Genomic DNA, 20,937 nt, shown 5'->3' on the forward strand with positions numbered 1-20,937 from the left:
TGTCCTGCTTCATTTAACAAGCCATTGTAGAGAACATCTGATGTGAACATTTCCCCCGAGATGCAGAAATAATAAGTTATTCATCTCTAAACGTCTACAAGCCATTTGCATGAAATAGCAGCCTCTACTTTGGTCAGCTAATTATGATTTGATGAGAAAGGCACATCTAAATCAGGCCTGCAAATTAACTATTGAAATTCCCAGGCTAGCACTGGTCACAAATATGAATAATTATTACTCCATAAATTAAAATCTTTGCAGGCTGTGTGAAAAATTTGACAAAACTTACAGATTTGCAAGGGGTTTTTAACTTTAACATTCTATAACTTTTTCACTGTTTATAAATTTTAAAAGATGTTTGAGTGGGAGGAAGATTTTTTTACTGTCAGATTTACACTCAATTTGCATATTCATAATAATTTGTAAATTTGTATGTTATATTATGGAGTTGAATAAATATAATACATTTAATATAATACACTGGTTTACTGTTTAAGCCGCATCACATTTTAAAATCATAACTGTTTTTTTCCACCATTACTCTGCCACTGAATCTTGACAAAATCATTATAGTTAGTCAAGTTACAGTCATCATAGTTTTGTTCAAGGCTTACCTTGACTAAATGTGTCAATGGAGTTGTTTCCTTGTCCCAGGTTAATGATGTAGCCATGTTTGGGCTGGGTAGTGATGTGGAACACTAGGGAGGCTGGGCTGCTGTCTCTGTCCTCTGCTCTTAGCGCTTTGGAGCTGATGGGGAATCCCAGGTGACCTGTGGCCAAAATCTTCAAAGTGTGGGCACCTTTATTCAGAAGAATCTGGGGGACACCGTTGTCCATTGCCACAATGGTGATCTTCATGATTTGAGGGCGCCGAGTCTCAAAAACAGTGTCAGGGAAAACATAAAAGTCAGTGTGTGTGCTATCAGTGACTGTAAAAGAGAAGGAGTCCTCTGATGATTCTGTTCCATCATGTTTGTAGCTAATGAGGTTTTCATTGAGGTCTTGTTTAGTGAAGCTAGTGACAGGCCTGGAATGGTTGTAGAGGAGTTTACCATGAACAGGCAGCTGGGTGACAGTGAATTTTAGCAGCTTCTCAGCTGTGTCTTGGTCCTCAGCAGTGAGTTCAAATGGTGTAATCAGCTTATCTTGTCCTTCTGTGACAAGCAGACCATTTACAGTCACAACAGGTTTCTTATTGTCAACATCCACAATAGAGATTCTGAATGTTCTGAAAATAGGATTGTAGCCATCAGTAACTTCAAACTCAAAACTGTCCATTTTCAATTCATCATCCGAGGTGTGGATGTAGTAGATCTTACTGCCAGCGAGTTGGAGTTGAGTAAAAGACACGATAGGCATGCCAGGAGTATCTGTGCACTCCAAGTGGCCCCTAACCGGTGCCCTTGTGATGGTGAAGGCCAGGTTCTCATCAGGGCTGTTAAGGTCTGTAGTGCTGAGAAGATCTGTGGTCAAAGTCACACGGCCACCTTCTTTCAGAGACACGCCTTTACTGACCACATCAGGGAAGACCATGTCAATACTGCCCACAGTAATGTAGAAGTAACGATCAATTAGTGAGTTAATTCCATCTGTGACATCAAATTTGACCAAGTCCCTAATACCCTCTTGTCCACTGTGTGTGTAAAGTATAACCCCTTCATCGATTTCAGCTTGTGTGAAATTCATGCCTACTGTGATGTTCTCCAGAGACCCAGATGGGGTTTTCCTATGCAGGAGACCCTGACCGGGCCCAAACCGTATAATATATGTGAGCGTACTATCATCAGAATCTAAATCTGTTGCTTTGAGTATTTTGTTGTTGATTTCTTTGGTCTCTCCTATTTCTACCTCTAGGCCATCGTTGATTGCCATTCTGGGGGTCTCGTCATCAACAGCAATAATCATAACCATGGCTGTTTTCTGCACAGAGTACTTCCCATCCGTCAGAGTGACATCAAAGCTGTCCTCTGTTGTCTCTGAGTCATCATGCTCATAAATAATGCTTGATGCCTCCCTAATCTGCTCTAAAGTGAAATTAGTCACCAAAACAGAACCTGTGGATAGCTGATTTAAAATGGCACCATGTTTGGGAGGTTTGGAAATTATAAACATCAGCTCCTCAGCTGGGATATCGGCATCGGCCCCGTTCAGAATCGGAGTGTCGATGACAATGTTCATCCCCTCCATCACAACTATCTCCCTCAAATAAATCTCTGGCTTTTCATCATTTGAAGGGATGATAACAATTGGGAAAAAATGGTTTTCTGAGAAATTTATGCCATCAGAGCACCTAAATGTGAACCTGTCCTCCACTGGCTCTACCCCTTTGTGAATACTCTGCACATAATAGATATTTCCCTCCCTGATGTCTCTGATGGTAAAAGCACTGATAGCTGTCCCTGACCTGGACTTTTCTGAGCCTGGGGCAGGTGATATATTTTCCACATAACCGGCAGAAGGTTGGACAATGATGGTGCAAAGGATATCATCCGTTGGAGTGTCATTATCATCTGCATTCAAGTGCTGAGGGCCGATAGCGTATTTCTCCCCTTCAATGACGCTGAATTGAATCCCAACTCCAACCTCAGGGGCCTGGCTGTCAACAGGGAGAATAGTAACTCGAACGTGGACTCCATTGACCTTATTGCCACCTACTGTCCAATCATCAGACATGTCTGTCAGAGTCAAATTAAAACCATCCTGCTGAGAGTTGAGACCGATCTCACCACCTGTGTGTGCATACACAACCACACCGTTAATAATATCAGACTGTGTAAACCTAGTGGCAGGCACTCCTTTAACCAAGATTTCACCCATAACTGGGGGATCTTCTACAATAAAGGTCAGCTGGAGGTCATCTGTGTCATCATCATGGCCTTGAATGACATTAGTTGTGATTTCTGTGGCTCCGTTTTCCAGCACATCCATATGAGACCCAATTGTTCCCGCAGGCAAACTGACAGTTGGTGTTTCATCATCGACAGGCTTTACATTGACTTTGACTGTCACGGTTACAACATGAATCCCATCACTGACATCCAGCTGAAATTCGTCACTCATCGTCTCCTCCCCTCCATGAATATATGATATTTTCCCCTCTGAGATATCCTCGAGTTTGAAAACCCCATTTTTCTCTAGGTCTGTGAATGCTGCCTGGATCTGGCCATGTTTAGGAGGTTGGCTAAGTGTAAAGGTAATCTGTTCACTCTTTGTGTCGAGGTCTGTGGTATCAAGCTCAGCGATAGTGATGATGTGCATCCCACGTTCAAGCACTGTGAAGCCCGTGTTAGTAATCTGAGGGGGTTTGTTGTTGACCGGTTGGAGGTAGATAGTGAAAGCCCCCTCTACGCTGTTCCCAGCCGTGTCTTCAACAGTATAACGAAACTGTACAACATGGGCTGTTATTCCGAGTTCAACATCTGGGGGGGCATAGGAGATTTTGTGGTGATTAATTTGAGCTTGTGTGAACTCAGTGACTTCTGTGTCGAGGCTGTCTGTCAGGACCAAAGAGCCGAACGCAACTGGGTTATTTTCATCTGTGTCTGTGGGAGGCTGAATAACTGTATATTTGAGGTCACGGTCCTCAGAGTCCAAATCTGTGTAGCGCAGAAATTCTTTGCTAAAGTGTGTAAGCTTGTACTCCTGAACAGTCATTTGCAGCGTGGTGCCAGGGAAAAGCTCAGGGGGTACATCATCTATAGGTAAAACCCTAATTATAAACGCATTGTCTCCTGACTCATTAGGGGGGTCATTGTCATCCTGAACTGTGAACACAAACTGATCCATGACAGTGTCTGTGTTGTGGGGGCCTATGTGCTTGTAAAACAACTTCCCATCAGTGATATCTTTCTGCAGCCACTCTGTCACTTCTTTCTCATACATTTCATCCTCAGCATTGAACTTCCAGGAGGAGGGGTCCTCTGGGGCATCTGACTGCCTTAGAAGCACAGTGCCAATCGTGGAAAATGGGGGAACAATAATGAATTTAATAGTTGAGTCCTCAGAGTCAATATCGGCAGCACTGAGCATGAGGGGAGATATAGACATCATTTGGTTTTTAAATAGCACAAGGCCAGTGTTGGCATTTATAATAGGTGGCTCGTCATCAGTGGGAACAATTGTAATGGGAAAGAGGAATTCTACTTCATTTTTACCATCCGTCATCTTGAAGACAATGTTGTCGCTGTATGTGTCACTTCCATCGTGCTGATACACAACAACCCCTGTCGCAAGGTCAGCGGGTGTGAAGAATTTCCTGTGTGAACCCAACACCATGAGGTCCCCGTGGCGCAGGCCGTCTATTACTGTTAAGGTGACACTATCTAGGTCATCTTCATCACTGATCTCCAAATTGTGGGCGCTAAAGAGAGGCCTGGACTGACCCTCATACAGTAGCTGACCCGTGTTACGTGTCACAACTGGGGCCAAAGAGTTCATCGGTTTCACAACAATCATAAAAGCAAAGGGGTCAGAGATGGCCCCATCTGTGTCTACCACTTCAAACTCAAGCTGGAAAATCCTCTCAGTGTCTGAGTCCAGGGAGGGGGGCTTGTAAGTTATTTTCAGATCACGCAAGTCTCTCTGGTAGAAGGATGTGATGGGGAGATTTCTATCATCAGTGCTGACTATGTAGCCCTCTTCGTAAGATAAGGGAGAGGTGATGTTGAAAATAAGTTCATCTGGGTCTGACTCTGCATCCTCAGCAGCGAGCATATCAGGGGTGAGGGCAATCATGACAAACTGGCTGACTTCCATCATCATCATGGACACAAAGCTGGGCTTGGGAGGCGTGTTCTCCTCTCCCTCTTTGATGCGAATCATGAGATGGAAATACTCCTGTTTCACTAGGTTGCCTTCCTTATCGTGCAGCTCCACAACCATGGGAACATAATCCCTGTTGGGAGACTTGCGCTCAAACGTGTGCTCATAACGGATGTCAGCTTGTGTGAATTCATCGCAGTCCATCATTTTAGAAAGTTTGCCCCCATCAATGAGTCTTCCATATCTAGGCAGCGGGCTGCCGCTTGACAGGGACGTCACCTCGCATTTATGAGAGTCTCTCTCATATGTGAACTCTAAAATCTTCTTATCTATGGGGTTACTCATCCCTTTGAGATTATCAACAGTGAGAGGCATGTTTTTGGTGAGTAACTCTAGCTGCGTAAAAACTACCTCAACCTCCATCATAAACGGGATAATAACGGTTTCAGTTTGCGCGTCATACCTGAGCTGCAGCCTCACTCTGTCTTTAGCTGGACTCCTGGACCCGTAGTGGGAGTATGTCACGTCATTGGGACCGAAATCACACGGAAACTTTTTGGGAGAGAGATGCCCCGGTCTCTGTGAGAGCGGATCATTATCCAAGACGGTGATGCTGCACCGGTCTCCCGGCTGTGTCTGGATCACCAAATCATTGATGGGATCGATGAAGACGGATCTCCCGAAAGGCACACGTATTCCGTTGTTGGCCACCAAGATTGCATCTTCTGACAGTTCAGATCTCAGTGCGTAAAATAATCCAGAGCTGTCAGGCTGCGCGAAAACAATACCTGTTACTGAAAAACAAAGGAGAAGTCTGTAGAACATCTTGGCAATGAACGTGATCCAAATCATCCGAAAACCGTCACTGTCCCAATGTTTCAGTCGTTTCAGCTAAGCGTAAAAATCCCTTAAATCATGGGAGTCAGCTGAATGCCTCGACGCTGATTCCCACGCATCTATCCGTGCAGTCCCTCGACATGCTCAGCGAGAAAAGCGCGCAGGAGTTTTAACTTGAGGCACTTGATAGCCTGTGTAGAAGTGCTACCGCCCATCTCTGTCCATATTGGAGGATTTTGAGGGCTTGTTAGTTCAACCTTATTGCCAGTGGGCAGTACAGCTGACATTCATAAGGAGGAGGAGGAGACTGGAAGATGAATTCAATTACACAGACGCGAGTCATTGCATACTGTGCAATTACTGAGTTTCTCCTGTCAGGACTATTCTCTGCAAGATTTGATAAAGGGGGGGAAAATTGCCTATTCGAGTATTGTTCATGAGTAGGCTAGGTAATACAGATCATACAATCATGTCATCTGTGCGGATATGATGAAAAACTGATGAACGTGGGAAAAATGACAAAATTGTAACTTGTCAGAAAGGGTTTTATTAGCCTACCCCACTACGTTTGTTGTCCAGATGCTTTGATGATAGAGACAGACTTAATTACGAAATAGTTCAAAAATGAATAAATCATTTTAAGAATTCACAAAAAATTCTCACAACTGATCATATGTAACAAATTCATTGTGTTTTTAGCACATTATAAAGAGATATTTCATGCACTAGCAATCACTAGTTAATTGTAATTACTAATCATTATTTTTTTGACATCACCCTGCATCCAAGGACCAGCATATCAGTATAGTATGAAGACCAATGTTGCATGCCTCTCTCTCTCTTTTTATCTCCTGTCTTCTGTCAATAACAAAGAAAAAAAAAAGCTAATTTATATGTTTCGAACACCTACAGATGATTTTGCACATCATAGTTCTGTTTGAACTCTGAGACAATCTTGAGCAGAACAAAAATCGATAGAGCCTGAAAAGTAATTTCACAGTATTCTTCATTTGGAGCACGTTCTGGATGGTGTATAGCTACCGCATGTACATAATATAATAAAATGAGGTACTATTATTGTTGTTTTGACTATAAGAATCAAAACCATAAGAGCAAGAAACAGTAATTACCTAATTACGACCAAACTGCTGATGAGATAAACATTCACAGGTCCTTTAGTCCTCAAATAAAAGAACACTGCCATTTGTCTGCTTGTTGTTGGCTCTGTAATTGTCACTAATGTTCCTCCTCATTTGCTCTAACTTCACACCTCTTGCAGCTGGCTTGAGTGTGAAGGTGATAGAAGCAAAGAAGTTGTTTAGTTCATATTCATGTATGTATTTATCCATTCATTATTCATCTCACTGTTTATCATGTTGTGAATAAGCAGTTGAATGTAGGCCTTTAAAAAAATGTTGACCTTCCCTCAGGCTGGAAAAATGTCTCCATCCCTGTCAGTGTAGATCAGTGAACTAATCTGAAATATGACCATAAGCATTAACATGTTAATGTGAAATAGGGAACAAAACATGTTGCATATGGTTTCTTAAGATTTGAGAAAACCTATCCTGCTAGTCCATGATGGTGGTCCTGGGGGAAAATTTATACAACAAGTTGGAACATCTGTCAAGACTAAGTGATGAGAGAAAAGCCCATTGCTCTCTTCCTGCATGGAAATGGGCTTTTTGATGTAATCAGTTCTCTATTATTTTCAGTGTTTTTGAAGAATATTTTTTTCATTTTGAATTTAGCATTTGTGGAGAGAGATTTGCAATGGCAACTGTCCCAGTCAAATAAAAAGCATGGTATGCTATTAATCAAATATAAGTCATTCAGACATTTGTGCATACATTTGCACATTTCTGAGAAACATGGTTTGCTTCTCAGGAACTTCCACACGTTCATCACAGAGGGACAGAGCATCAGTACTGTTAATGTATAACAATTCATATTGATGCTATCATGAGGCAAATTATACAGCTTCTTAATCCTACTGAAGAAAGTTTCTGTGTATCTTTACATTCAAACATGAATATTTGAAAAGTTCTTCAATGATTCTCTGAGTTGTACAAACACAACAGCCCTCATTGTTTAAAATCCTTCTATGTAAGCTTGAACTTTAGAAGTGCTACTTGTGACTATTTTGTTCTTGACTCTCCACCACCCACGTTTAAGATGCCACATGATTAGAGGGTTTCTAGTGCCTTGTTATTTCAAAGTGCGTGGCACTCTCAGCTTTTCCAGCTGGCATATACTTTACTGTATATCCCCTTTAGAATATTTTTCTTGTGAAGTGAAATGTGAGAGAAAGCCTTCAGATACATGCGTATTAGAGCTGCACTGTGAGATACTGTATGGGCACATTCAAACAGATCATGCTGAAGACTGAAGTCTGAATGGGGGGGGGCAAAGGAGGGATGTGAAGATCATTATTACGCAGACTAAATTAGAGACTAGTGAACATTTTCACCTGTGACTTTTGTGGGAAACAAAATACAACTCTTATTTGCATAAGAAAGTATTTAGAGGAATCCCTACATAATAAGCACTTGTCTGTACGTGATTCCTATTATTATTTTTTGACTCCTTGGATGTTCACTTCACAAGCTCTTGTTCTGTTCCCATCTGACTAATTAGCACTAAAACTCTAGTTCCCTACTGCAGCCCGTCTCTATCACCTACCAAGCACAGTGAAACTTTTGGAAAGTCCAGCCTTAGATTTATCACATATTCATACAGTATGGGATTTGTGGTTCCTTCTGCACAGCAGCTGCTTTACTGTGATAAGGCCACACATGGAGATTCTGGGGTGTGAGCCTATGTGGGAATGTGGAAGATTCAAAACTGTCAGGTAATGAGACAGTACAAGCGTTGGGTACCTGTCAGATTGTTGCATTTGCATAATATCCTGGTGTGCATGCTGCAAATGACAAAACATCACCTACTTGTCATAAAAGCTAATTTACGTGAAGAGCAATTTTGCGAGGAGTTGGGCCTACATTTACCATTAAAAGCCAAATGTGTATTCATCAGTTTAGTGCACATTAATTAAATGCAGCAGGAGAACACTGGAGCAGATTGGTCAATATGAAAATGATGTTTGCCTGGACACGTGGATGTATAAACAGGTTTTATAATGCTTGTTCAAATGTTTTTTTCTTGTTACCAGGACTGTAACCATTAAGAAGTCATCAAAAACTCCAAAAGTAACTGCCAACTTAACAATATGGATTCCCCCTTCAAGGCTGAGCCCCTAAAATGTGACTCTATATTGCACTGAGAAAACATTGTTTGTTTGTAGACACACACCACCCACACACGTCTGTCCCTCCACAATCAAGAAGTAGGAGTTTTAATCTGTGATGCTGTGGCAAAGCTGTGTGACACAGCTGACAGTCGAGACATACAGAGTGTTTCTGCTTCTGATTAGACTCTTACTTCAGAAAGTTTGTTTGTAGGAATCCAATAATGTTTGAATCCATACACAAATCAGAAGCTCCGTGTTTTGCATCTTGATTGCACTGCTGTGGTTTTTTAACGTTTCAGGAGAAAATGTACCATCTATTTGTTAAATAGATAACACATAACCCCAATGAATAAATGAAAATGAATACATTGCATTCATATATTCATGCATCGAATACATTTAAGACACAGGAAATAATTACTGATGCGTATACACAGCAGTGGAAATGAAATAAGCATATTTTGCTCAAGCATTGCACTGAAGTATAACATTGAGGTACCTGTACCTTCCTTGGTTATTATCAGTTTATACTTATCCACTTCTACTCACTACAGGTCTCTACAATTATTTGACTAATCTATAGTTAATTAATTTGCACATAAATGCACAAAACACTTGTTCAGTTTATAAAATCCCACCAGTAGAAGCTTCTTCTCAACTAGCTAACATTAAAAAGATAATCATATATTAATGCATTATGAATAATAATCCAGTAATGCACTACAACCCTCTGAAAGGGAGCCTTCTGCATAATGAATACCTTTGCTTTTGATAGTAAAGTGCACTTTACAGATAAATAAAAAAACATAAATGTGTTCTTAGTAAAGAACTTTGAATGCAGAACTTTTACTTGTACTGGAGTATTTTCACATTGTGTTATTAGTACTTTTACTTCAAAGACCTGACCACCACTTCTTCTTGCATCCCACAACTGTTACTCTGGTGCTTTCAACACTCAACATCAATGAAAGGAGCAGGTCTCCTGTCACTCTCTGCTCTTTCCTCACTATCTCCATAACAGCGCAGAACCTGTTGCTTCTTGAGAAAAACGACACATAAAAGGAAGATCTCAACATGCAAACCACTGATTTTACCCCACCGTGGATCCAACCCTGCAATTACTTTTTGTCTGGGTCAGCTGTGAGCCTAATGGGAAACCCCCACATTGTACACACATTCACACAACGACATACAAAATGCATACGGACTCACATCTGTTCTGTCTTTGTTCCTATATTACAGTCATGAAAATGCAGGCATTCAGAGGACACACCAGGAACTCTTCTTCTCCAAACAGGCATCTCCGTGCTGCTGCTGCTCTGTAATCATCAGCACAATGACTGTGTAAGTTGACACAAAGTGCCATTCTGGTAAACATTTACTGTCTGGTGAAACTGCCAGTTTGTTCCTGCGTCTCACACATTCATTTACATAACAGATGACAATGCTCCTGTTGGTTTTAGGCTTTCAGTTAGAGGAGCAAGGTTATTATTATAAATTAGAGGAGAATTGGGTAAATATGGTTTCAGCACGCTGTCTTTTTGTGTCTCTTTCAAGATTAATTGCCCTGTGAACTATGAGAGAAGGGAGACTTTTAAATAAACCAGTTTGTGGTTCTGAAAAACATTTGAGATTCATCTATTTATTTCAGAAATATCAGCTACTTTACTGAAATCCTTTGTTTCCCAGGTTGACATTCACTGCTGGGACTTTCTATGTTAAATACAGGAGAAAAGCCAATATTCTGAACTGTTAGGCTTTAATGACTTGTTTACAACGTGTGTGAAACTTTTTCTGGCTGGTTGGCTTTCTGACGTGCCCCTTGCTGAGCGTATTCTCTCTATTTCATGTGATTTCATAGAGGTGATGAGTCTAATAAGGGACAAGCCTGCCACACTCCATCACACATCAGACAAAGCACTCAGCCCTCAGCCCTGCAGGCAGTGTCAATTTGCAGCAGTTGTTGTCGGCTCTTCTGGCTTGTTGGAGGTGAACGTTTGTTGAAGTATTTTTTTTCCCCCTTGTTATTTTGAATTTGAATGTGGACCAATAAATACATTTAGAGAAGAGAAGAGAAGAGAAGAGAAGAGAAGAGAAGAGAAGAGAAGAGGAGAGGAGAGGAGAAGAGAAGAGAAGAGAAGAGAAGAGAAGAGAAGAGAAGAGAAGAGAAGAGAAGAGAAGAGAAGAGAAGAGAAGAGAAGAGAAGAGGAGAGGAGAGGAGAGGAGAGGAGAGGAGAGGAGAGGAGAGGAGAGGAGAGGAGAGGAGAGGAGAGGAGAGAAGAGAAGAGAAGAGAAGAGAAGAGAAGAGAAGAGAAGAGAAGAGAAATGTTTCGGACCATATTTTCAAAACTCTTCACTTTAATGGTATTTCTATTTTGGTATGTTTTGGAGCATACAGATAAGAATAGAAGGCACAAAGAGAAGAACAAATGAAGCAGTTTATACTCCTGAGGCCATTGCTCATACAAGACGGGAAAAAAGAAGAAACTACTCCATACACAGTTAGTTCCATTGTTGATGCAACTAAGGCTGTAGAGATATCTTGTTAATCATTGTATATATTATGTAACCAAAAGATTTTAGTCCTGTGAGAGAAAGAAGAGGAACACCTTAATTCCTCTGAATTTAACCAAGGCTAATCAATCATTTAGGTGCCACACAAATTATCTGGGAAATAAATTGTGCTATTTTTTAATAGACTACTGCTCTCTGGTGGTGAAGACTGGCAACAACATTCTAGGAATAAGTTAAGTCATAAGTTAAAGGTGATCAGGTGTTGACATTTTTCAACTAAAGGAGAATTGTGCAACTCTGGGTTCACCATCAGGATGCATTTTTTAAATATTTTTTTATTTACTTGGGCATATCAGGCAGGCTAGGGTTGCGTCACACTGATTTATTCCCACTGATCAAGATACGGCTATTAAAGATAGGATGTGTTTGTTTTTTTTGCATGTAGGGTTTTAAGAAAGATATAAGAGTGAATCAAAACAACCTCAGAGGATACTCAAAATCCATGTTGAACCTGCAAGCTTAGTTCGGTTGGGATTTTCACTGACATCTGACATTAAGAAGCCTATGAAGAATACTATCTGCGATGGGTTCTGTTCACCTTGCAGAAATACATCTCACGCAGAAGCTGTGTGAAAGCAGCTCTCTGAAAGCAGATGTAGAGTTTCCGCTGCCTAATAACAAAGTTCCAGCCATCAAAACAGACACCACAGCTGGTTTAAAGGTTAAGGAGCCTCTGTATGACACACTTTCCCTTTACTCATAACCTTTTAACTCCACTGTTCCAATGAGCTGCTTCTTGTCTGTGAATATTTGCTGCACACACAGAGCATGCAGACTCCACTCACAAGCCTTGCCCTTCACAAATGCTCACTGACATTTAATCAGTGCAGCAGTGAGATCTCTGTTACTGAGGGAAGACTGTTCAGCGCAGTAGCTATAATGCTTTTATCTTGCTCAGCGATCACATTGGAGTGTGTCACAAACTCACCTGTGTGGAAGTTGTACCACTTGAGGTATACATCAAGTGAGGTGACCTTGCACATGCAGTGTGAGAAGAAGAGTTTCTAAAAGAAAGAGAGATGTTATGCAATTAATGAAATCTGACACATGTTGCATAAAAGTGCATTCAATTTGATAACCCAACAATAACATAACCGGTGATAATTGAAAACAGTAAGTAACAGTAAGCAAGTCACATAATAACAACAGAAAAATATCCTGTATATTAATAATTGCTGCTAATGAGCAGTGTTCAGAGAATATCTCATTACATTTGCAAATGTTTCCATGATCAGATTTTGATGTTTTTGCCACCTTCACGGTTTTAGACTGTGCAGGTCCCAAAATGAATACTGTGTAGGCTCTAGGTTACAGAAGATAGTAATGTAGGTAACATTTTACTTTAAGTCCCTCTGTGCATAATTTGTAATCAGTATATAAATTGATACATGGTTTTGTGACATACATTATAATTTAGTAATAAGCAGATACTGTAGATACTCTCAAACTATATCGTTCAAAACCTCATGATGATGCTCGGGAGAAACATTTTAATATCTATCTAGCTATCAATATTGATATTGTAGAATAATTAGGTGTAGCAGGACAGAGCAGTAGTAGTTATAGTAAAGTAGAATTGAGCATTATTCATTTGTATTGGCTGTTATAATACTAAAACAATAGAATAGCTATGAGACTTTGCTCTTTCTGTTTTGACCAATCTGCATGGATATAACGCAAACAAGGGTAAACTCAGCCTATGGCTGTTGTATCCTTAAAATACACTCTCCAAGCAGTTTATTAATACTTCCACAAGCCCTTTATACACAAAGAAAATAGGGTATTATAAAATATTAGCTCTAGACTGCCTCAACAGATTCAGGAGACCACTTAACTCAAAAGAGAAAAACTGTTTTGTGAGACAATTTTCAAATGCATTTTAAACGTGTGCAATTTATTTTCTATTGTTACAGAACAGAATAAAATCAAAACACATTATTTATTAAAAATAAATGTACACTATTTGAATCACTATTTGAATCGAATTTAATCTCAGTTCCCGTAGTGGTTCATGTCGCTCCAACCCTATTACAGCAGACAGTAGACTAAATGAGTATGTGACATACAGTATGTGTTATAAATGTTGTTGCAGAAAAGTTCTAGTTCTGAATCAAGGCTTACTAAAAAGCTTTAGATGCATGCTGACAGGGTGAGCTGTCCCATCATACTGAAAAAAGATATGCACACAAAGAGTAGAGGATGCTCTTAAAATGCAAAAAAGATGAATTTATATCAAATCTAAAAAGTGACACTGTGTTGAGTGTAAGGGGAACATCTTGACCACCTTCAGCTGACATGTAATTTTAGAGATGTAAAGACAAACAGAAATGACAAGGAAGGAGAATGAGATAGAACTCATCAACTGGTGGGTTCAATATGAAATAGATAGATAGATCAATATTCTGGCATCTGAAGAGCCCTTTTTAGCTTTCTGGCAGTTTGTGGGGCCTTTTGTGATGTGATACATGATGTGTTATAAATGTTGTTGATATAAATGTTGATAAATGTTTGCTCCTCTTTTGGTTGGATATTAAAGTTCACATCAATCACAAATGAACTTGCATTTGAGGAGGGACCTGTGGATGTTAAGTTAAATATCTGTAAAGTTTCAGAATGACATAGAAATATAAATAAGTCAGTAACTTTACTTTAGTTACGCAAAAAGGAAACAATTAAGAAACAATACACAGGGATTTTCCTTTTTATGTGAAGACTAACTGATTTCCCCCCTTTCATTGCAGAATTAGAGAAAATTGTAGCATGAATAATTATCTACACTTCATCTAGACCAATTAGTTGACATCCTGCAGAGGGAGAAGTGTAGGCACAGTAATCAGTCAGTCCAGCAATGTTGGTGCTCTTCTACAGGGATTTCTACCAGCTGCCATACTAATTTTAAGACAGAAGGGGGCAGAATTAGGTCATTGATCTAATTAAATAATCCTGATGTGGAGCCTTAAATGGTTTTAGCACATTGATCTGTTTCTCTGAGGTTTGAGGTTCCAGTTTGTGTGTTGCTGCAACTACTTGAGTGACAGACAGTAGGGTTGGCCTAATGGGAGGGTTAGGGTTATGTTTAGGATTATCATATAGGTTAAGTTTAGAGAACATAATAAAACCAAGATGAAACTGACAGAAGGGTGGTACTGAGAAAAAAAATGCAATTAGTAAGCTGTCTGCAGTTTCAGCATCATGGACAGCATCATGAAATTATTAATAAACTGCAGTTAGGCTACTGCTATTTCAGAGCCATGGTGATAGATTGTAACATGCGCACACCTCAGTCAGGTAAAAGATCAATGAGTAAGGCAGACTAAACTAACATATTAGACTGAACAACCCCTCTGCATTCTGTTTGCTACTAGGAGATGTGTCATTTTGCTAACAAAGGGGATGGCATGCCCTTTAACCCCCCTCCCCTCCCAAATTGCAGACTGGTGACAGATGTGTGAGGATAAAGTGAAAATGAGCTGGATGGGCTGTCAGAAAGAGGCTGTTTCCATTCTTTGGTTCCTCATTTCTTTATCTGGCTCACTGATCTATGGCCACATGGCTGGTCTTATCAACACTGTGTCTGTGGAGGACCACCAGATGTCATTTTAGATTGGTTGCCTTTAATAGTAGGCCAAGGAGCAGGGTCAGCCTGTCATTTATAAAACAGTGGGGGCAAAAAGGATTGGGGAAAAGAAGATGGAGTAGTCCATGGGAACACCCATTTTATTGCAAGTGGGTCTTGATTCCTATGTCTCTCTCTCTCTCTCTCTCTCTCACACACACACACACACACACACACACACACACACACACACACACACTCACACACACACAGCCTCATGCACAGAGACTGAGATCATACCACTCTGACATCCCTTTGTAAGCATCATGCCCCATTTTTCTCTGTATGTCTGCAATCTTCAAACAAAGCAACTGAAAACAGCAGAAAGCCTAAAAGCATCCACCAACCATTCAGCTCGGTTCATGAACTGTGTATGGATCGAGTTTGATAGCAAGACAAATCAATCAGTGTGACATGTCCGCTCTTTGTACTGTCTGCTCTTTGTACTGTCTGCTCTTTGTACAGTCTCTTTTTGCTCAGTCTCTTTTGTACAGTCTCATTAAAATTTTAAATCCTTGCAGTTGATTGGTAAATCAATTGCAACTTTCCAAATGTGTCATTCATCAACCATAGCTTTTTTTTAAAAAACATTTTAAAACAGACTGAGTGCACATGGCAAAACTGACGAGTCAAATATTGTTTGAGATATACTCTGTCAATCAAAGTCTCATATGAAGCAACAGGTAGCATGGTGGTTTACACAACAATAAGACAACAGAGCAGGTGCAGTGTGGTTTCTGTAATTGTGTAATTGCTGCACCTGCAACTACACAATAAACAAACATAAGCAGTGTGAAAAAAGTGCATAAACAGTGCTAATTGCTGGAACAATATAAAAAGAAATGCTCAGCAAAAACCTGTTTTGAATTTCCGTTACCCACTGTAAGCTGGTTAGAAATATGTTGAGCATATTCATCAAATGTAACAGAAAAATCCATTATGTAAGAGCAAGTTAAAAACATTTCCAAGCCTTTCAAACTCAAGGTCTATGACATATGTTTTCACAGGTGTCTTCCTTTAAAATTATTGTACTGTCTCTTTGTCAAAAGAACTTAATCAATAATAGATCCATATGTACTGTTAAAGCCTGCGTGAGGTTCAAACATGTTGCATGGTTCACTCTTTCAACAAGTCATTTTCAGTAACTGTTTCAGTGGTTTACTATCGTCAAGACACATAGTCTTTTCTGGATAAAGTCAACATGTGAAGGAGTTTCTTCAATACAATGCAGAAATTGAGCCAAACATTAGTACAAATGCATCAGCCAACCTGGGGAGACTGCTCACAACAATTTCATCTTTCACAACAACAGAGACACTCTCAGGGTTGAAGTGGACCACACCAGCAGTGTAATCAGTGACCACAGGAGAACAACAGGATCAGCTATATCAGGCTTGCCTTCCCGCTGCAAGATACAAACATTTATGAGGATGGTTCCAGAAAAAAAATTGCAAGGTCACACACTGCATCTGTATGCATATCTGTGCTCCCCACAAACTTCAAGGATAATCTGTCTCAATACAACCTGCCTACTTGCAGCCTATGTTGAGAGGTACTAGTGGCTGTAATCATTCTTCCTCTCCATACCGACTGTGTACCTGCAATATCCAGCATCCAGTTGCTGGAGCTGATCCGCTGTCTTTATGTGTGTGGACAAACTTCACAGTCCTTGTTCTGTGTAGCATATATTCTTAAAGGTAGAATATGTAGAATGAGCAGAACAACGCCATCTAATGTCTCGAGATCGTAGTCGCAACAACCAAAAAGTAATTCCAGCAGTCGGGTTGCCAGGTCCGGTGCCGGATTTTATTTTAGCTCTAACTCTGTAAATATACCACTTTATCCACATGTCTAACCTTTTTAGGCGAGAAAGTAGCCCTTTAGATCCACAATGTGACGCTAATTTGTCCAAATAACATCTGCTTAAAGTTTTGTTCCTGCGAATTCGGAGCCACTCAAGTTAGCCATAGCGAGTAACGCACTTCCGGTCATTTTCACAAAATAAAACACCCGTTGCCTTTTATTATTAAGAAAACCATAACGATAGAGTTATTTTGAAAACAGGAAGCGAACATACCCTCGCTGTAACTGACTTGAAACCACCGAGGTACATTTCATTGTAACCATAGACTGTAAAAAGATTGTAACGCCAGTGGGAGTAGCAGCAATGTCTCTGCATGTACTGCCTAATCTTAAACACCGATTGGCTTGTGTGTGGTGTCGTCAGAAGCAGAAGAGGCTCATGGTCGTAAACATCTAGTCACGTGTAGTCTGAGATGGACGCGCAGGTCAGGAAATGACGTAAACGGACCGTATATGGTTTGTTATTTGTGTTATTACATTACGTGTTGGACTAAATACATGGACATATTGAGGAAAATATTCCGGTTTTATGAAAACGGATTTCATATTTCACAAGAATGGATACTTGGCGAGCTGTACAGAAAGTCCTGAGTCATAAGATGATCGTTGTGGATAAAGGGAAGACTTTGAAGGTATGTAGGCGTTATAGCTTTTCTCACTTAGCTGAGTGGCTAGCCGAGCTAATCGGTAATACTATTACGGCTGTGAGCAACCATATAAGTCGTGAGTGGTCTTGAATGAATCAGAACAATCTAAGCTTTCCAACAATGTACGGCATGAGTATATATGTTTAAGGGTTGGTGTTTAAAACATTCAGAAGACCGTGTGGCTACCTCCTAACATCCGTCCCGTCCCGTGAACGGAACAGCGTGCGTTAAGAGGTTAATGATCAAATATCAAAATCCGAATAGCGTCAGAAAGTCAACCCACTCTCCACATTTCCATTGCTACCGTTTTGATACTTCATGGTACACAAACAAATAGCATCTCATATGAAAGCTAAGACCCTGGCGAGTTCAACAGTACCACTATTATTGTGCTAAAAACTCAGTGAACCAGCAGCATACAAAGGTAAACAACCACTTATTTACAGTGACTAACATATATTCTGTCTTACCTTCGAAGTTTTGTGATGAAAAGTTGTACTTGAGAGCAAAAAACGCTGGTTTTAGTGAGTCCAACACGGCCGTGTTTGTTTACAACTCCATTTCACCCAGTGCCAGCCTACAGTAGCTGCACCGGAACAACAGACAACCCTGGCAACCCGCAATTCCGGCCGTTAATTGGCTGGTTCAATGTACACAGAACGTGTCAGAACGTCATTGTCGAACCGTCAAAAATGTTTAAAAATATTAATTCAGACTAAATATTTTTTTTTATGGAAAAGCAATACTTTCATTCTGTACCCCTCAAAACGCCCCGTGGCTGTATTATTTTTAAAAAATATATAGCTTTTAATAAATATTCTACATATTCAACCTTTAAATTGAGAACTCAATGAGAAGCACTAAAAAGTTATTTTAGCAGAGCTCTCTGTTAAGTAACACAAGACTAAAGAGCAGGAATCCAACAGTGTATTTTTCACACAGTGTTTCCCTCAGGTCCCTTTCTCATATTTTTCTGACTTTTATGGCTCAGCATCTCCAGTCTAGTGCAAGAAGCTTTTAGGCTACAAAAACAATCTTGTGAAAAAGTTTCATCAAAAATCTCCCACTGATTTTTTTGATAACACATTCAATCAATGATCTTTTTGTTGCGCTGCAACATCGGGATACTTAACTCGCATTTCGTTTTATGGGATAAATAAACTTCTTCACTTTACCAATATTGCAAGCACAATAGCACAGAACTGTCTTGTTAGTGTTTCAGTCTTAAGGCTTTTACACTCTGAAGCCGTGACAAATAAATGACACCAAAATGCAAATTCATTTTTCACATCACAACTATTCATACCGGCAGCAAGACATATTTTTGTGAAAGAATTTGCAACATCTCCTTTTTCTCATATACACAAAAAACATGCAACAGAAGACTCGGTCCTTACTTTAGATCACTCACCATCCACTTTCACTCACGCATAAATGTCTCTGCTAATTAACAAGGAAAAGGACCCTGTGGATTCTTTAGACCTTTGTTCATTCTAAATGTGTATGCCAGGGTGTTGGTAAAGGGGTAATCTTACTCACTCTCATGCAATTCCCATTCTGCAAACTTCCCTCCCCAACTTCCTCATACAAAATCTCACTTTCAGAAATGTAATAACCTCCCTTTGACTGTAACTGGCAGAATTATTGTTGTAAAAAATGACTACGAAAAATGTCTTGAAAGAAACTGGAGGGAACTATCATCTCTGTCATTATTTCCAGTTTTCCACTTAGTTCTCTTTGCTTCCTTTACCACTAACTCTGTTGCCTTGGGAGGAACTATGGACTAGGAACTAGGACTAGCCCAATCAGAAATCAATACTTTCTCAGATTTATATTTGCCTTATGTCATTTAATAATAAATCTGTTGTCAAAGCTAAAGCTGCTTTGGAGAAAGGAATGAATGTTTAGCCTTCAGACTGCTGGGTATATGGTAAATGAAAGGGTAAGCTCTTCTACTTCATGTGTACAACTGGGTTTCATACAGTTTAAGATCATTCATAGGATCCACTGTTCCAAAGCCAAAACCACATGCTTTATTTCTGTCCTAAATTACAAAAATTTGGGGACATGATGTCCCGGACATCATTTTAAAAAGAAATTAAATTTGATGTTCTAAAAGTGGATCTGTCACTGTGTACCTTGATTGCCATCCATGTGCATATGCCAAACAGACGGATATAATTGTATTTTCTTCCCTCCTGGCACAAAGGAGGATTCTCCTCTCATGGAAATCATCTAGGCCTCCATTAGCATCTTCCTGGTTGGGGGACATGATGTTTTTTCCAAACTTGAGAAAAACAAGTATACCCTTAGAGTTTCAATAGAGAAATGTCTGCTGGCAACACCTAATATAATTTCAGGAAGCGGAAAAAGCTTCTGATTAATCAGCCATAACTATCTTGTTTATCTTACGTCTCTTATAGTAAAATGCCCTAAGGATTACTTTTAATCCAATTTATTTATTTACTTATTATTTTGTTTTCTTTTTAGTTATTTTGTTAACTGGATTACCACTAGTTTATTGTCCCCATTATAGCTTTTTTGCACAAATCATATAAATGTCTGTGGTATATCTGTGTGTGCTTATAGTTGATGTGTCCTACAGTATATGTATGCAGTTTAAGTAACCTGTGTTTGTACTTTAACTTTATTTCTTATTTCTTATTTACTTATTTATGTTTCATATCTCTTATGTATCATTCTATATTTGTCATATTAATACTAGTCAATTTTACCAATTGCCATTTGATATACCCTGTAAGCTACTTGGTTTTAGTTTGGTTTATTAGTATTTTCAAGGACTGTTTGGGGTGGGTGGGGGTGATGTTGTATTTGCTTGGGGGGGAGGGAGTGAGCAGAAGGAAGAGTGATGGTAGATTCTACTGTAAATATAATTGTATTAAAATTCAATAAAATTGTATTGGGGAAAAAAGGAGCATCATGCCATGTAGCACACCCATATCCAACCACCCACACTTATGTACTTTTGTTTTTATAATTCATCTTGTTTATTGCATTTTTGTAGACAGCATTGGTATTGTACAGTAATATGTCCCCAGATCAAGCATAAGTGGATATCGAGCCGAAAACACAAAACAGAGTGAAATAACATTTCAATAACAGCTACCACAGCAGCACATCTGTGGCTAACATTTGCTCTGGCTAACATTTGCTCATAAGACACTATCTCCGACATAAGTTCCTGCCATTGCCTAAATTCTGGGGGGGGGGGGCATACTTTTCCATAGCCTAAGAATCACTCGGGCGGCTGTTATAACTCCAACCTTTATTATGGCAAGGTCGTACTTTGATACCTTCGGCAGGTCTGTGTGATCCCTTAACAGGCACAGCCTTGGAGATTTAGGTATTGTTATACCCAGCCCCTTCCCCAT

At 39.8% G+C, this 20,937-nt stretch overlaps 1 protein-coding gene across 1 annotated transcript in view; it reads right to left on the reverse strand.

Moving 5' to 3' along the window:
• LOC128370919 (FRAS1-related extracellular matrix protein 2-like) overlaps positions 1–20,937 on the reverse strand; it is a 74,419-nt gene extending 53,482 nt beyond the window's left edge. The window contains exons 1-3 of the mRNA XM_053331103.1: positions 20,860–20,937; positions 12,348–12,423; positions 615–5,555 (exon numbers count right to left, since the gene is read on the reverse strand). Coding sequence (XP_053187078.1) covers positions 615–5,555; positions 12,348–12,423; positions 20,860–20,937 — 5,095 coding nt within the window. The remainder of the gene's footprint in view (positions 1–614; positions 5,556–12,347; positions 12,424–20,859) is intronic.

This window comes from Scomber japonicus, chromosome 13 (assembly GCF_027409825.1).
Source record: "Scomber japonicus isolate fScoJap1 chromosome 13, fScoJap1.pri, whole genome shotgun sequence".
Taxonomy (NCBI): Eukaryota; Metazoa; Chordata; class Actinopteri; order Scombriformes; family Scombridae; genus Scomber; species Scomber japonicus.